Raw genomic sequence first — 18,850 nt, forward strand, 5'->3', positions numbered from 1 at the left:
TGGCCTTTACTGGATATGTTAAGTCCAGCAGCTGCTGAAGCAATGGCGTTGAAAAATGGCTTGCTGTTACTTGAAAATATTGGATGTTCGCCGGTAGTGGTGGAATCTGATAGCTTAGACTTGATTACAGCATGCAACGGAGAAATTGAGTTATGGAGTCCTTATGCAGCAATACTGGCAGCTGTTTTCAAATTGCTCGAAGAATTGGGAGGATATCGTTTCAGCATTGTCCCAGAGAGGCAAACAAGACGGCGCATAATCAAGCTAGATTAAGTTTTGAGTCTAATATTTTTTGTATTTGGGATAGTAACCCTCCTTCATCTGTTTTAACAGATGTGCTGAACGATGTAAATTTGTGAAGCAGCAAGTACCAGACGCACTTTTTTCCTTACCAGGGTACCGAAGGGAACTGGAAGGTTTTTAATGAGGCGGCTTGCTGACTTAATATATTGGTTTTCAAAAAAAAAAAGCGTCCAAGCGATTAGGATGATTAGCGTGTCAAGATGTCTCATTTCCTCGCTTGCTTCCTTGCCTCCGTCCACCACCTCTCTAAATTGGCATTCTGTTGTGCAACCATAATCTGCAAGTTCATCTCTCTGAAACAACTGAACCAAACCCTGCCTTGCATTGTTGCACTGAACTATAATATGATCCACGGTGTCCTGATCTAGTAGGGATCCGGCTGCCCCTGCAGCCCGTGTCACTCTAGCCCTCCTATCCGAGGTCCACAACCTGTACCTTAAATTCTGCATTTCATTGCCATATAGGATCTCCAAATGGGTTGCACGTACTCCTCTTAATATTTCCATGGCACAACATGTTATAGGTTGCTTTTGCTGAATAATCGCCCGACTCTTTTCCCTTCCAGGTAATGCGATCCGGACGACCTTTTCAATCTCCTCCCAGAGTCTGGTACACTGAATAGAGCTATCAACATTCAGTTCACCTTACCTGAATGTCAGATCCAGGTGTTGTTTGTCAAAGCATCGCTTACCCTTCTAGCATTTTTTCCTCCTTGTTTTAACGAGCGATGTTACTGCAGGACCAATCTCCTCTGCGTTTCTTCCGTTGATCTACCGATCACGCCAGAAAAAATGAGACTGCCGTCTCCAATAGCGAACAAGCCAAGCTTTGTAAAATCTCCATTGCCGCTGGATCGTTCAGGGTAGGTAAACCTTGCCAGGGTCTGGACTGATATCAGTGCGTCTCAACCAGAGTCATCGAACTCGCAATGCCAGGCCTGCAGGCGCAAGTCTTTTACTCCCAGTCCTCCGTAACAGCTTCGTTCCTTTCCAGAAAAAGAAGTAGATAGGGGACGCGGCGTTTTTGCTCCGGGAGCATATAGTCCTGATTTTTAAAATAACTTTTAAACATATTTCAAAATGCTGAAAAAATTGGATAAAGAATGTAGCACGTACATCTTAATGTTCTGTGAGCTTACAAAGTTGTTTCATAGAAAATCGATATTTTTGTGTAATGTGTAGAAAAAGATAAAAAGCTTTTCACGAGGACATATTCTTATCTTTTTTACACATGACACAAAAATGTCTATTTTTCGCGAAACTCAGGCATATAGAATGTCAAGATGTACGCGCGAATTTTTTGTTCAGAATTTTAAAATATTTTTCTCGACAGCAGGAGCATATACACCCTAGATCAAAATTGGAATTTGAATTGGGTTTCCGGTAGCTAGGATCCTATCAAGGAAAATAGTTACAATATGTTCAGAAAGAGCAGGTGCCTATTGTTCACAGAGAATAGTTAGTTCAAAAAGAGCAGGTGGTAGATTGTCTCAATGGGAGGCACCTGCCTGTTTTACTATATTTTACTAAGGAGTTAACTGCCTTCAAAGGATTCCAAAATTAATGCCCAGATCCATTAACTCGTTTTACCGTCTTTGTGGACTGGAGTGATTAGGTAACTACCTTTCGTTACGAGCCTAACTTGCAACAAAACCAATTTAACATAGTAGGTCAATTTTAGCATACTCATGCTGCAAATGATTTTATAAACTATTTCATTTCACAACCAATTGGAACAAACACAATCATATATAGGCAGTGCCAGACGAATTGTTTCCTAGGTTTATCACCACAAGTGCACTATTAATCTCCATGTTTACCCCAAAATGTACAACTTAGAAACTTCAATTGCTAGAGTTACTGCACAGTTGGTCTACAAAACCCATTTTTCTTTGCAACAAAGAGTAGCAACAATCAAACCTGACGAAGAACCAAGTAAGTAGAAGCGTACATGACAGGTGAAGATCAAAAGAACATGCTGATACAAACAATAGTAATAGAGCTCCTGGAATTATCAACGAACCAGGATGGCCACTTACTAGAACACATCATAACATAACAGAAGAGAACTAACATGCTACAGTTAAAATGAAATATCAAGTACAGAAAATAATAACAAAGTAAAACTCAAGATCTGAAATGAAAGCTAAAACAAGACAGCAAAAGAGTTACCAGGGCGCACACAAAGAGGATAAAACCTGTGACGTGCTACTAAGCAAATGAAGAACACAAGCATGTACTCCCTTCATCCCATCAAAAGCATCTCAACTTTATCAAAATTTAGATGTATCTAGACACTATCTAGGTAGACATATCTAAATCTAAATTTTAATAAAGTTAAAACACTTTTGATGGAACGGATGAAGTAGAAGCATCCACGGCAGATTAGCATGTGAAGATAATAAGAAAAACAAGGAAGAGCAAATATAAAGATGAAAAAACAAACAAACAACTGCTACTTGAGTAGAACACAACATAGCAAAGAACTCAAAATCTGAAACAAAAGTTAAGACAAGACAGCAACAAGAAGTTCTATGTTAGCATAGCCAAAGCTGCGGATGTTAATAGTAAACTACGTATTTCATTTCACAACCAATTTAAACAAACACATTCATATATAGGTAGTCCTAGACGAATTTAGGTTCTAGGTTTATGACCACAAGTGCACTATCAATCTCCATGTTTACCGTGGAATGTACAACATAGAATCAGCATTCCTTGGAGAACCTGTAGGTTATGATAACTATAGGTAGTAGTAGAAACTTCAATTGCCAGAATATACTGCACAGTTGGATCTACGAACACAGTTTCTCTTTGCGACAAAAAGTAGCAACAATCAAACCTGTAACATGCCCAAACAAAAGAAAAAGTCAAGTCTGTAGAGGCGTCCATGACAGGTTTAGATCAAAAGAACATGCTGATTAAACCTATCAAGTAATAGAGCTCCTGGAATTAACAGAACTGACATGCTGCAGTCAAAATGAACTGCGAAATAACTCAAGATCTGAAATAAAATCAAACACGGGACAGCAATAAGAGTTACTAGTGGACATATACGAAAAGGATAAAACCTGTAACCCCCTAACCCCAAACCAATGAAAAACAAGTATGTACAAGCATCCATGGCAGAATGACAGGTGAAGTGAAGATCATAAGAACATGTTGACCAAAGAACATTAAAAAAAAAAAGCAATCAAGTACCGCATGAGAACAGCTGCTGCTTGAATAAAACACAACAACGCAGAAGTCAAAATCTGAAACAAAAGTGAACGCAGACAGCAAACAGGAATAGCTAGTGGACGACAGATACATAAATCTAAGTTTTAACATCTGTTACATCACCACGGACGGCAAAACATAGTCTCAGGCTCTCAGCCCACTACCAATACCACGACAGATGGTTCATTACGATACAAGACGACTCAATGAAAATAAAGCAGTTCTCATAGTAAGATAGAAAATGTAGCAAAACACGACCCCAGAAACTTAGAGCTTGTCCTCGAAGTCAGAGAGAGGAGTCATCTGTTCCTTGAGCCCCTTCCTCTTGCGGATATCCTTGACGAGGTTGAAAGACTGGGAGTCCACCTCCAGAGGATCAGAGTTCATCACTTCCCAGTGGTCAAACACACACTGGGGGAAGGCCTGGCCAGATGTTGCAGCCCTGAGGGTGGCCGAGAAACCAAACGACTCGATGACGGGAAGGTAAGCCTTGATGTTGTACAGTGGGGTACCTGGCCTCTGCATCTCCTCAAACACGTGGCCTCTCTTCTGATTCAGGACACCATAGATGCCACCAAGTGCATTCTCCGGGGCCTGGATCTCAACCAGATAGATGGGCTCCAGCAGCCTTGGCTTAGCAGTGAGCTGGGAAGCGAAAATGACCCTCCTGGCCGTTGGGATAACCTGGCCACCACCCCTGTGAATGGCGTCAGTGTGGAGGACAACATCACAGACCTCAAAGCAGATGCCACGCATGTTCTCGTCAGCCAGTGCACCTTCCTTTGATGCCCACTGGAAGCCAGCAACAACAGAGTCCTTGATCTCATTCAGGTACTGCACTCCCTTACACATGTCAACAACCATGTTCGGGCCTGTGGTCTCAGGTCCAAAGCACCAAATCTTCTTGGCGAGATCCTTGTCCCACCCAAACTCCTGAGAGAGGATCTGGGAGCGCACCTTAGGATCATCACGTGGGCCAATGCGTCCCTCATCAATGGCCTCAGGCAATCCCTCTTCCAATGGGCGGGCCTCCATGTAAAGACGGTTGTGCTTGTTAGGGGACTTGCTCATAACAGTACGGCATGACTTGTCCAGAACAGTCTCACGGAAGGAGACAACAGGTGGGGAAACAATAATTTCAGCACCACCCATGAAGTCATCCTGCAGATCCTTCAAGCAAATCTCAAGGTGAAGCTCACCAGCTCCAGCAATGATGTGCTCACCAGACTCCTCAATCGAGCAGAGGACCATAGGATCAGACTTGGCCAGACGCTTCAAACCTTCAACAAGCTTAGGAAGATCAGAGGCCACCTTGCACTGAACAGCAACACGCACAACAGGGGACACAGAGAACTTCATTGCTCTGATTGGGCAGGCATCAGTTTCCTTCTCGCCTGTAAGGGTTGCATTCTTCGTGATGAACTGATCCAAACCAACCAAAGCAACAGTGTTACCACAAGGAACATCCTCAACAGACTCTTGTTTCTTTCCCATCCAGATAACAGTACGCTGGACACTCTTCGTGTAGAGATCTTTCTTCTGGCCAGGAACAAAGTTGGGGCCCATGATACGGACCTTCATGCCAGTTGCAACCTTTCCAGCAAAAACACGACCGAAGGCAAAGAATCTGCCCTTGTCAGATGCTGGAATCATCTTGGAAACGTACAGCATAAGAGGACCCTCAGGGTCACAGTTCCTGATAGCATTGGCATATATATCATCAAGGGGGCCCTCATACAAGTTCTCAACACGATACCTCTGAGCCTTCGAGGGAGAAGGCAGGTGATACACCATCATCTCAAGCAGAGCACGACTGGCAGGGAGCCAGGTTTGCATGACACGCTTCATGAGAGGCTTGCCCATTAGGTCCTTCTCGTCATTCTTCATGACGATACCAAGCTTCTTCAACATAGGCCACAACTTATCCTTCTGATCATTCATACAGATCTCAATGATTTGCTTGATTGGCTCATAGCAGAACTGAACAAAACCTCTCTTGCAGGTTGCTGAGCCAGAGTTCTTTGTTGTCCATTTCTTTGTGGCTGGGTCAAAGAAGTTCTCACCCCACAGCCTCTCCATCATCTTTGATTCATCAACTCCGAACTTGGAGGCATACATCTTGGCGAAATTGGTAAGGGTAAAAGCCCACCCGTGCAAACCAGCAGAGAATGCAACAGTCCCCTTCTCTGGGTACACTTGGACATCACCAAGGAGCACATCTTCATATGTTGCCATGATGACATTAGCATTTTCAATGACACGGGAGAAAGTCTGATAGGCTTCTTCACCATCCACTTGAAGCTCCAGGAAACACCTGTCCATCTTGTTGACCGTCAGGACAGGCCTAATCCTCTCACCAAGAGCCTGGCGCAGAACAGTTTCAGTCTGCACACAGACACCCTCAATACAGTCAACCACCACCAAAGCACCATCAGTAATACGGAGAGCAGCTGTGACTTCAGACGAAAAGTCAACGTGGCCAGGTGAATCAATCAGGTTGATTAGGTATTCGTTTCCATCTCTCTCCCCCTTGTAACTTGCAAGTGATTCATCAGTCATCTCATAGAAAAGAGAGATACCAGTGGATTTGATTGTAATACCACGTTCTGCCTCATCTGCACGGGTATCAGTCATGCGAACATCACCAGCAACTTCCTGGGCAATAATCCCAGCAGCAGCCACGAGGGAGTCCGTAAGCGTAGACTTGCCTGTACATATATGAAAGTAATATATAAGAACAGTGCATAATTTCAGTATATAACAAATTAAGAAGTATATCAGGTTTTCAACAATCGACCACAAATCATAAGAGTAAACAATTACACAAATTAACATCTCACACAGACGCAGCTTTCCAAAACATACTACATCTCCGAACAGAAGTAACAGCAAACAAAAGTACAATACACTGATTTTTTCACTCTTGTCCTAGGATAGAACAGATATTTTGTAACATGACTAAAAATCACAATTTACTGGGATATTGAAAAGTAACACACACAAGATCAAAGAATTTTAAGTAATTAAGCGCAAGAGTGAAAATTACATAGCTTAAAATTTGTAATAATAGACAGCTGTTAACATGAGAGCAACCCAAACTGGGTAGATTTTGAACAGTAAGAACACAATTTATGAGTAGACAACTGAAATATAGTAACATCAAATAAGACAGAAGTAGGAGACACCATAAGTAAATGTTAAGAATTAGGTATAGCAGAAAATTCATAACATAATGAGTAGCACTAGTAAACTCTAGGTTACAATTGAGATGACTTAATATTTTCAGGGGAGGTGTCAGTAATCATTTCAAAATAATGCTGGTAGCTAATTAAATTACACCTATTACAACTAGGAAAAGGGCTATAAAACATAAATCAACCAAGAGTCAACAGTACAAACTATAATTAGATATCACGGTTTCACAGTACGGTAACATACCGTGGTCAACATGAGCAATAACAGACATGTTCCTGATATTGTTCTTTTTGTCCATAATCCGGCGGAGCTCCTCCGCTGTAAACTTCACCATCTTGACTGCTTATGAATGTTACTCTGCGAATATAAGTTCCTGTTCAAATAATAGCAAGCTATTAGAATCAAACAAGAATCAGGTGAACAGGACATTATTATAACCAAAATTGCATAACCAGAAGTGTTCTTAACTTTATTGGACATCCATTAGTACTGAAAACCATTTTTCACTAACAGCCCGACCCCACCCATAGTGTAAAACAAATGCATAGGAACTAGAGATACAATGTTCAAACAATTGTCAAAAGTACACAGAAAAAGATATTCAGAGTACTTATGCAAGTTAGCATGACAGCTTGTTAAAACTAATTGTGACAATATTCATAAAACTTAATTGTCCAAAGTGCACTAACAATAAACAGAGCACTAGTAACACAAAACTGTACTAGCAAACGATGGTTCTCCATCAATGAAGAGGATGCACAGCTATAAAGGACAATCAGGTAATGAATTAGCATAACTAAACTTCCAGGTACTTGCAGATATTGAGAGATAACAGGTCATCAAATAACTTGCTAAAAATCTGTCATACCATAAAGCCATAAATGCTTATCAAGTAGATATATTACATAGTTTGTTACATGAATAAGCAAGCATGCATCTGCTGATGGCCAAGTGACTGGAAAGAAATGGAATTAAAACCTCATGATCACATAGAGCAATACTAACCAACCACGCAAGAAAAAAATCTGATACTAGTATTCAAATTACAAGTCAACTCGTGATTAACAGGAAACTGAGGAAAGCAAGCACAGATGCAACGAATCTCCCCCTTGTAAACATCAAATTAAATTGAACAAGCAAATCTAGCAGTGATATCTATCCCCACTCTCCACGCTGAAACTGAGAGCAGGTAACAAAATCGACAGGGTTTAGGCAGACAACGCCAGGAAAGCACTACCCTACAGCCAGGTAGAACAAACTAGCGAAATCTACGAAAGTAAACAATAACAGAGCACCAGAATGGTAGATCCACGTCAAACACGACGGAATAACAGGTGTTGACCACTAATACTACTACCAGGCAAGCATCTGCTATTCCTAAGCAACCAGGAAACAGTAGATCTACGAAGTTTCAGAACAGAGAAAGCACATACAAAGCTACCGACGAAACAAGGAAACTATAGCGCATCCAGCGAGAGTACGTCCAGCAAAATCGACTAGGATCCAATCGCGGAAGCTAGAGCGCATCGAGCGACACACGAACAAGTAGAACCGATTAAGCTAGACCGCATACACGACCGACGAATCCAGGAAATCAGAGCGCATCCAGCGAGACAAGGACCAGCAAAATCGACTAGGAAGCAATCCAGGAAACTCGAGCCCGTGTAGCAAAATCGACTACGCAGCAGCTAGTACGGACGCGCCGACGAGCTCCAGGAAGCAATCGGAGGAGCGGGGAGGAGGAGCGGGGGTCTCACCTTTGCTTCCGCCTCCGGATCGGAGGGGAGAGACGAGGAAGCGGCGGCGGCGGGTTTAGGGGATTGGGGGAGGAAGGAATGGTGGGTAGAAGACCTAGGCTTCGGCTGCCCGTATATATATTGCTGCTAGCGCGCTGGCCACGCATACGCTATCTCGGGGCACGGCGGGCGGAGCCGGCCACGCGACTCCGGTCCAGAAGCGAATGGAGGTTTGGTGGACTGACGGCCCGGCCCAATCTAGGCGTGAGAACCTTTTCTTTGGACCGAGAATATCCGAATATCCTCTCTTTTTCCTACAGAACGAAATGGGATGGACAAAGAGGCAGAGCAAGCTTAGTACTCCCTCCGTCCCAGTTCGCAAGGCAAAGTTCCAAAAAATATTTGTCCCAAAATGCCTCATCTCCTAGGCACATTTGCATTTAATGTGGGAGTAAAACTGATTCATTATTGCATGCAAAAGACTCCTCCTTTCGTATCCAACCGTGTAAAACGAGGCTCAGTAGTACTTTACATGCACCATTTGCATTTAATGTGGGAGTAAAAATGAATTAAAGGGTAGAAAATAAAGTTCTTTTTAATTTCCCAATTAATTGCAGCGCCGATGTTAACGTTTTTACGTGGAAATTTAGAGCCAATGAGAATTCACCTTGGGCCAAGATATTTGAAAACTTTGCCTTGCGAACTAGGACGGAGGGAGTACCCTTTTCTTTGGGCTTAAATTGTTGATTCTTGGATTCTAGCTGTTGTAGAATTAGAATCTGAAACAAACATGCCTTCACAATACCCAGATTGTCTAGAATTGATTTAAAAAATATACACAGAGCACCACAATCTGAGAATTGAGAAAATAGCTGATTCCCGAGCTTCTTTGAGCCGAACCGTTTTCTTTCCCCGCGGCCACGCCTCGCATCAGGGCGCAGCCTCGATCTGCCCAGGCTCGCGTCGCCCGCACGAGAGACCGCCACCTCGCGCCAGCACCCTGCGTCGCGCTCGCTCCGCCAGCCGTCGCCCCGCTCGGCCGCCCGCCGCGTCGCGCCCGCTCCTCCCGCCGCCCGCCGCCGATCTGTTCCTCCCGGCCGCCCGCCGCCAACCTGTTCCTCCTGGCCTGCTCCTCCCGACCCGCTCCTCCCAGCCTCCTGGTGCGTAATGTAATCAACAACTACATCCTCAGACATAGCGCCAATGTTTTATTCCTAGTGGCAACAGCACAACACAACCTTAGAACTTTACGTCACTTGTCCCGGTGTCAATGCGGGCATGAACCCACTATCGAGCATAAATACTCCCTCTTGGAGTTAAGAGCAAAAACTTGGCCGAGCCTCTACTAATAACGGAGAGCATGCAAGATTATAAACAACACATATGTAATAACTTGATAATTAACATAACATGGTATTCTCTATCCATCGGATCCCGACAAACACAACATAGAGTATTACGGATAGATGATCTTGATCATGTTAGGCAGCTCACAAGATCCAACAATGAAGCACAATGAGGAGAAGACAACCATCTAGCTACTGCTATGAACCCATAGTCCGGGGGTGAACTACTCACTCATCACTCCGGAGGCGACCATGGCGGCGTAGAGTCCTCCGGGAGATGAATCCCCTCTCCGGCAGGGTGCCGGAGGAGATCTCCAGAATCCCCCGAGATGGGATCGGCGGCGGCGGCGTCTCAGTAAGGTTTTCCGTATCGTGGTTTTTCGCATCAGGGGTTTCGCGATGGAGGCTTTAAGTAGGCGGAAGGGCGAGTCGGAGGGCCGACGAGGGGCCCACACCACGGGGCGGCGCGGGCCCCCTTGGCCGCGCCGCCTTGTGGTTTGGCCACCTCGTGGCCCACTTCGTATGCTCTTCGGTCTTCCGGAAGGTTCGTGGCGAAATAGGCCCCTGGGTCTTGATTTCGTCCAATTCCGAGAATATTTCGTTACTAGGATTTACGAAACCAAAAACAGCAGAAAACGACAAGCGGCACTTCGGCATCTTGTTAATAGGTTAGTTCCGGAAAATGCACGAATATGACATAAAGTGTGCATAAAACATGTAGGTATCATCAATAATATGGCATAGAACATAAGAAATTATCGATACGTCGGAGACGTATCAAGCATCCCCAAGCTTAGTTACGCTCGTCCCGAGCGAGGTAAAACGATAACAAAGATAATTTCTGAAGTGATATGCCATCATAACCTTGATCATACTATTTGTAAACATATGTAGTGAATGCAGCGATCAAAACAATGGTAATGACATGAGTAAACAAGTGAATCATAAAGCAAATACTTTTCAAGAATAGTACTTCAAGATAAGCATCAATAAGTCTTGCATAAGAGTTAACTCATAAAGCAATAAATCAAAGTAAAGGCATTGAAGCAACACAAAAGAAGATTAAGTTTCAGCGGTTGTTTTCAACTTGTAACATGTATATCTCATGGATAATTGTCAACATAGAGTAATATAACAAGTGCAATATGCAAATATGTAGGAATCAATGCATAGTTCACACAAGTGTTTGCTTCTTGAGGTGGAGAGAGATAGGTGAACTGACTCAACATAAAAGTAAAAAGAATGGTCCTTCAAAGAGGAAAGCATCGATTGCTATATTTGTGCTAGAGCTTTTATTTGAAAACATGAAACAATTTTGTCAACGGTAGTAATAAAGCATATGAGTTATGAAAATTATATCTTACAAGTTGCAAGCCTCATGCATAGTATACTAATAGTGCCCGCACCTTGTCCTAATTAGCTTGGACTACCGGATCTTTGCAATGCACATGTTTTAACCAAGTGTCACAATGGGGTACCTCCATGCCGCCTGTACAAAGGTCTAAGGAGAAAGCTCGCATTTTGGATTTCTCGCTTTTGATTATTCTCAACTTAGACATCCATACCGGGACAACATGGACAACAGATAATGGACTCCTCTTTAATGCATAAGCATGTGGCAACAACTATTATTCTCATATGAGATTAAGGATATATGTCCAAAACTGAAACTTCCACCATGAATCATGGCTTTAGTTAGCGGCCCAATGCTCTTCTCTAACAATATGCATGCTCCAACCATAAAGGTGGTAGATCTCTCTTACTTCAGACAAGACGGACATGCATAGCAACTCACATGATATTCAACAAAGAATAGTTGATGGCGTCCCCGAAGCATGGTTATCGCACAACAAGCAACTTAATAAGAGATAAAATGCATAAGTACATATTCAATACCACAATAGTTTTTAAGCTATTTGTCCCATGAGCTATATATTGCAAAGGTGAATGATGGAATTTTAAAGGTAGCACTCAAGCAATTTACTTTGGAATGGCGGAGAAATACCATGTAGTAGGTAGGTATGGTGGACACAAATGGCATAGTGGTTGGCTCAAGGATTTTGGATGCATGAGAAGTATTCCCTCTCGATACAAGGTTTAGGCTAGCAAGGTTATTTGAAACAAACACAAGGATGAACGGTGCAACAGAACTCACATAAAAGTCATATTGTAAACATTATAAGACTCTACACCGTCTTCCTTGTTGTTCAAAACTCAATACTAGATGTTATCTAGACTCTAGAGAATCCAAATATGCAAACCAAATTAGCAAGCTCTAAGTGTTTCTTCATTAATGGGTGCAAAGTATATGATGCAAGAGCTTAAACATGAGCACAACAATTGCCAAGTATCAAATTATCCAAGACATTTTAGAATTACTACATGTAGCATTTTCCAATTCCAACCATATAACAATTTAACGAAGAAGAAACTTCGCCATGAATACTATGAGTAGAGCCTAAGGACATACTTGTCCATATGCTACAGCGGAGCGTGTCTCTCTCCCATAAAGTGAATGCTAGGATCCATTTTATTCAAACAAAACAAAAAACAAAAATAAACCGACGCTCCAAGCAAAGTGCATAAGATGTGACGGAATAAAAATATAGTTTCAGGGGAGGAACCTGATAATGTTGTCGATGAAGAAGGGTATGCCTTGGCCATCCCCAAGCTTAGACGCTTGAGTCTTCTTATAATATGCAGGGGTGAACCACTGGGGCATCCCCAAGCTTAGAGCTTTCACTCTCCTTGATCATATTGCATCATACTCCTCTCTTGATCCTTGAAAACTTCCTCCACACCAAACTCGAAACAACTCATTAGAGGGTTAGTGCATAATAAAAATTAACATGTTCAGAGGTGACACAATCATTCTTAACACTTCTGGACATTGCATAAAGCTACTGGACATTAATGGATCAAAGAAATTCATCCAACATAGCAAAAGAGGCAATGCGAAACAAAAAGGCAGAATCTGTCAAAACATAACAGTCCGTAAAGATGGATTTTATTAGGCCACCAGACTTGCTCAAATGAAAATGCTCAAATTGAATGAAAGTTGCGTACATATCTGAGGATCATGCACGTAAATTGGCTTAATTTTCTGAGCTACCTACAGGGAGGTAGACCCAGATTCGTGACAGCAAAGAAATCTGGAACTGCGCAGTAATCCAAATCTAGTACTTACTTTACTATCAAATAGTTTACTTGGCACAACAAAACATAAAACTAAGATAAGGAGAGATTGCTACAGTAGTAAACAACTTCCAAGACTCAAATATAAAACAAAAATACTGTAGTAAAAACATGGGTTGTCTCCCATAAGCGCTTTTCTTTAACGCCTTTCAGCTAGGCGCAGAAAGTGTATATCAAGTAACATCGAGAGACGAAGCATCAACATCATAATTTGTTCTAATAATAGAATCATAAGGTAACTTCATTCTCTTTCTAGGGAAGTGTTCCATACCTTTCTTGAGAGGAAATTGATATTTAACATTACCTTCCTTCATATCAATAGTAGCACCAACGGTTCGAAGAAAAGGTCTTCCCAATATAATGGGGCAAGATGCATTACATTCAATATCCAAGACAACAAAATCAACGGGGACAAGGTTATTGTTAACCATAATATGAACATTATCAACTTTCCCCAAAGGTTTCTTTTTAGCATTATCAGCGAGATTAACATCCGGATAACAGTTTTTCAATGGTGGCAAGTCAAGCATATCATAGACTTTCTTAGGCATAACAGAAATACTTGCACCAAGATCACATAAAGCATTACAATCCAAATCTTTGACTCTCATTTTAATGATGGGCTCCCAACCATCCTCTAGCTTTCTAGGAATAGAAGTTTCAAGTTTTAGTTTCTCTTCTCTAGCTTTTATGAGAGCATTTGTAATATGTTTTGTGAAAGCCAAGTTTACGAGCGCTAGCATTGGGACTCTTAGCAAGTTTTTGCAAGAACTTTATAACTTCAGAGATGTGGCAATCATCAAAATCTAAATTATTACAATCTAAAGCAATGGGATTATCATCCCCAAGGTTGGAAAAAATTTCAGCGGTTTTATCACGAAGCGGTTTCAGCGGTTTTAGCGGTTTCAGGTAATTTTGCGCGCTTTGCACTAGGAGTAGAAGCATTGCCAACACCAATTATTTTACCATTGATAGTAGGAGGTGCAGCAACATGTGAAGAATTAGCATTGCTAGTGGTGGTAATAGTCCAAACTTTAGCTACATTTTTCTCTTTAGCTAGTTTTTCATTTTCTTCTCTATCCCACCTAGCACGCAGTTCAGCCATTAATCTTATATTCTCATTAATTCTAACTTGGATGGCATTTGCTGTAGTAACAATTTTATTTTCAATATCCCTATTAGGCATAACTTTCGATTTCAAAAGATCAACATCAGAGGCAAGACTATCAACTCTAGAAGCAAGAATATCAATTTTATTGAGCTTTTCCTCAACGGATTTGTTAAAGGCAGTTTGCGTACTAATAAATTCTTTAAGCATAGCTTCAAGTCCAGGGGGTGTATTCCTATTATTGTTGTAAGAATTCCCATAAGAATTAGCATAACCGTTACCATTATTATAAGGATATGGCCTATAGTTATTACTAGAATTGTTCCGATAAGCATTGTTGTTGAAATTATTATTTTTAATGAAGTTTACATCAACATGTTCTTCTTGGGCAACCAATGAAGCTAATGGAACATTATTAGGATCAACATTAGTCCTATCATTCGCAAGCATAGACATAATAGCATCAACCTTATCATTCAAGGAAGAGGATTCTTCAACGGAATTTACCTTCTTACCTTGTGGAGCTCTTTCCGTGTGCCATTCGGAGTAATTAACCATCATATTATCAAGAAGCTTTGTTGCTTCACCAAGAGTGATGGACATAAAGGTACCTCCAGCAGCTGAATCCAATAAATTCCGCGAAGAAAAATTTAGTCCTGCATAGAAGGTTTGGATGATCATCCAAGTAGTCGGTCCATGGGTTGGGCAATTTTTAACCGAGAGATTTCATTCTTTCCCAAGCTTGAGCAACATGTTCATTATCCAATTGTTTAAAATTCATTATGCTACTCCTCAAAGATATAATTTTAGCAGGGGATAATATCTACCAATAAAAGCATCCTTGCATTTAGTCCAGGTGACATGGGCATACCCTTCGGGTACCCATTATTAGTATACCTGGCTCGGCCCAATATGGAGAAGACCAAATATGGAGAAGGCCCAACAAGGCAACCCGAAGAAGTAGTCGACTAGGACTCTTGTAAAACCCTAGGCTGGTTGCATATATAAAGCCAGCCAGGGCACCCGATAGAAAAAACCAACATATAGACAGAAGATAGAGGACAATAGATATACAACATAGCTCCGCCTATGGCGGCACCCTGTAAACACATCTGTGATCATATACTGGATTGCTAGCAGCACGTAGGGATCCTCCACCGAGGGGACCCGAAGCTGGGTACGTCGTGTGCCTAATCTCGTCCCCGGAATCTCCATCGTCGCTCTCTCCCGAAACCCTAGTCTACAATACGTAGGCATTGCCGAGGTGTTCCCTCGTCAATTGGCGCCGTCTGTGGGAATCAGCGATGATTGGATTTCGTTATCCGGGCGAGATCCTTCGTCATCATCTACAACCAGATTGCATCCAGCCGGCGGCGCGTTCGATTTCATCGGCTACGGCAACTTCGCCATCGTCATGAGGGCACGCAGAGAATTCACGCTTAAAGTATCGTAAGATCCAATCTATGTGAGTCGCGGGTGTGCGAAAAGCTCGAGTTCGCACTCGGCGTTCAATCAAGGGCGGGCCAGTGATTGGACTGCCGGAGACATCCAAGACCGGCCAGTACAAGAAACCAATATCGGCTACTGCAAGGAACAAGTCCCGATGCGGTACTACTTGGTCGAATTCCAAAGAAAAGAGAGACCACTAATCGACTTGAGCAATCGGTGCAAGTTAGCTGGAGGAGCCGAGCACGATCACGGTTGTTTCCAAATCCGTCGGGTCGCAGCCATCGAGTCGCCAAAATCGTTGGCATCGTTCTACTACTTTTCGTCCATGTGTGAGTTTGGTTCTCGACAATCCATGAATCACTGATGTACTTGCCCGTTGATTTTGGAAAAAGACGAGAAGCTGTCCGGTCATACGTATTTATCGAGAAGCTATACACCAGACCGATTGATCATCATGGAGGACAACGCCCGAGAAAATGTCTCAAGATAAAAAAATCTGCTGTTGTACACGCGATTCTTATCTCATGGGAAAAAGCAAAATATTGGTCCATCAGAAGCAGCGATCAAGCCATGGAGCAGGATCAAGTCTGACACATCAGCTTCACTTGGATCAAGTCCCGAGCAACTCCAACAGAGGTGGATTATGGCCAATTCCGTGACTGATGCAAGAGCTAGTTAACACAAAGATAGCGAGTCAATATACTGCACTTACGAATCGACAGCTGATGGACAACATAAATAATATATACTGCAACTTCGCGTCTTCGCCGCTGCACGTCGCCTTGATCACCAATTACTTTGAGTACGAGCAGTTTCATCGCTATGACTCTGGTGGAACCACTGCTTTAGGCTAAGCGAGAAAATCATCTTTACTACGCAAAGGTGTGCATCATCACTCCATCAATAAAATCAATCTACGTCAGTCTACCGCCTATCAAAACCAAAGTTTAAATCGGTGTGAAGCAGCCTCAAGAATATCCAGGTGATATCTATTCCAAAATTTTGTTTCTGCTTGTTAGTTATTTGAGGAATTACTTCTGGCACGTGCTATACTATGTATTTGCAGATTCATCTACAAAATCGTGAAGATTCTATTCACAGACAACCGTCAACTGATTGTGAATAAAATCCCCTCCGTCGTGTCGAATATTCTCGGCTAAACGTCACACGGCACAAGAATATCCAGATTGAAATAACACATTGACTTCCTCTACTTCTGGCACGAGCTAAGTGTTTTTCTTCTAAGACTCGATTATTATTTACTTTGGCCACACCCAAATATTCGGGGGCTGCGCCATTGCATTATTACAACAAATTCATCCAAATACTGGGGGCTGCGCTATTACTTCGTTACCACAAATATACTCGGTTACTTGGTGAATTTCTTTTCTTCGGCTCTGGATATATCTTTTCCGGCTCAGTGAAATTATTTCCTTCGGCTCGGTGGAATTATTTTCTTCGACTTAGTGGCTTTATCTTCTTCGGTTCAGTGGATTTATTTTCTTCGGATTACTGGATCGGTTTTCTTTGGGCTATTATTGGTTCACTCTTATACAACATTACCCGAGGCGTTTCGGGTCAGTGGATTTATCATCGAGGATTATTACTGGATTTATTTTCTTTGGCGGATTCATCTTCTATAGTTACTACTGGATTCTTCGGTTCAATGGATTCATCCTCTGTGATATCAGCGGATTCACTTTCTATGGTTATCATTGGATTCTTCGGGTCAACGGATTCATCCTCTATGATATCGCCGGATTCATCTTCAGTATATGCTTCATATTTAATGGCGGATTCATATTATATTATTGCTAATGGTTTCATCCTAAATGGCCTCACCTTATTGCCGCGACTTCGCCAATTTCTTCTGACGTCGTGACTAACACTCGGGGGCTCGACAATGACTTCGCCTCGAGTAACAACTGTGACACGGCGTCTAAGCAACAATCATGACATCACCCCAGCAGTGCTCGGGGGCTCGGCTATCTCTTCATCAACAATTTGGTGGTATCCACTTTCGTTAATTCGGTGGTTTCTTTTTCGGCTCGACTTTTTCGCTGTACTCGAAGACCTCATCGCGCATCGACTCCGTCGTGCCCAATAAGCTAAGTGTTCCTTTATTTCATATAAAGTTGATTATCATTTACTTTCGCCGCACCCGACACTCGGGGGGCTGCGCCATACTTCTTCACTTTGCATCTCAGGTCGACAGAAAGAATAATTGCGCCTACGAAAAATTATCTTCAAGGAGGTTCCGAAAAATTATCTTCAAGGAGGTTCCGAAGAATTATCTTCAAGGAGGTCCCGAAAAATTATCTTCAAGGAGGTTCCGAAGAATTATCTTCAAGAAGGTCCCGAAAAATTATCTTCAAGGAGGTTCCGAAAAATTATCTTCAAGGAGGTCCCGAAAAATTATCTTCAAGGAGGTTCCGAAAAATTATCTTCAAGGAGGTTCCGAAGAATTATCTTCAAGGAGGTCCCGAAGAATTATCTTCAAGGAGGTTCCGAAGAATTATCTTCAAGAAGGTCCCGAAAAATTATCTTCAAGGAGGTTCCGAAAAATTATCTTCAAGGAGGTTCCGAAAAATTATCTTCAAGGAGGTTCCGAAAAATTATCTTCAAGGAGGTCCCGAAGAATTTCCTCAGGGAGGACCCGAAGAATTGTCCTCAAAGAGGACCCGAAGAAATTTTCCTGAGGGAGGAACTCGACGAAATTATCATCAAGGAGAAACCCAAAAAAAAAAAAAAAGAGGAGTAGAAAAAAAAAGGGGAGAAAAAAAAAGAGGATGGACAAATCTTCGGGTCCATTGACTCGTCATTTGTTCTGAGCAAGAGCATCGGCGATGTGCTTGACGACAATATAGAAGCACCAATATATTCGGCTGTCTCATCAAGCCCGAGAGAAAAATATAGAAGAACCCGCAAAATGGGTCATTGCATCAGCCGAACAAGGCACTCGACAATATATTCTCAGAACACCAAAGTTGCGATCAATTTCTGAATGCCGCAAATTTGCGAAGGTAAGACCCCAGATCCGTTCTGCTGGGCGTGGCATCGCCGAAGACTCGCGCTCTGCTACTTTTATCCGTATCAACGGATACGAAGAAAAATCCTAACGGACGCGTTAGGTACCCGATAAATATGACTCGGGACTCGACGAATGGTAAGACCTTAAGCGGCACTCGTCGAAGTTTACACCAAGTATCCCGAGATCATGTCCAGGGACGTGATCTTGAAGTAGGTTTTTGCGGATTGCCACTAGAGCAGCTTAACTAGTACCCGATCCGTCGGATGAAC

At 42.4% G+C, this 18,850-nt stretch overlaps 1 protein-coding gene across 1 annotated transcript; it reads right to left on the reverse strand.

Moving 5' to 3' along the window:
• Nucleotides 1-3,594: 3,594 nt before the first annotated feature.
• LOC124680307 (elongation factor 2-like) lies at nt 3,595-8,599 on the reverse strand. Its single transcript, XM_047215377.1, has 3 exons — nt 8,474-8,599; nt 6,960-7,089; nt 3,595-6,229 (listed from the first exon to the last, which is right to left on the reverse strand). The coding sequence occupies exons 2-3, from the start codon at nt 7,048-7,050 to the stop codon at nt 3,789-3,791; spliced, it is 2,532 nt and encodes an 843-aa protein (XP_047071333.1). The 5' UTR covers nt 7,051-7,089; nt 8,474-8,599; the 3' UTR covers nt 3,595-3,788.
• Between the last annotated feature and the right edge of the window lie 10,251 nt (nt 8,600-18,850).

Source organism: Lolium rigidum, unplaced genomic scaffold (assembly GCF_022539505.1).
Source record: "Lolium rigidum isolate FL_2022 unplaced genomic scaffold, APGP_CSIRO_Lrig_0.1 contig_1215_1, whole genome shotgun sequence".
Taxonomy (NCBI): domain Eukaryota; kingdom Viridiplantae; phylum Streptophyta; class Magnoliopsida; order Poales; family Poaceae; genus Lolium; species Lolium rigidum.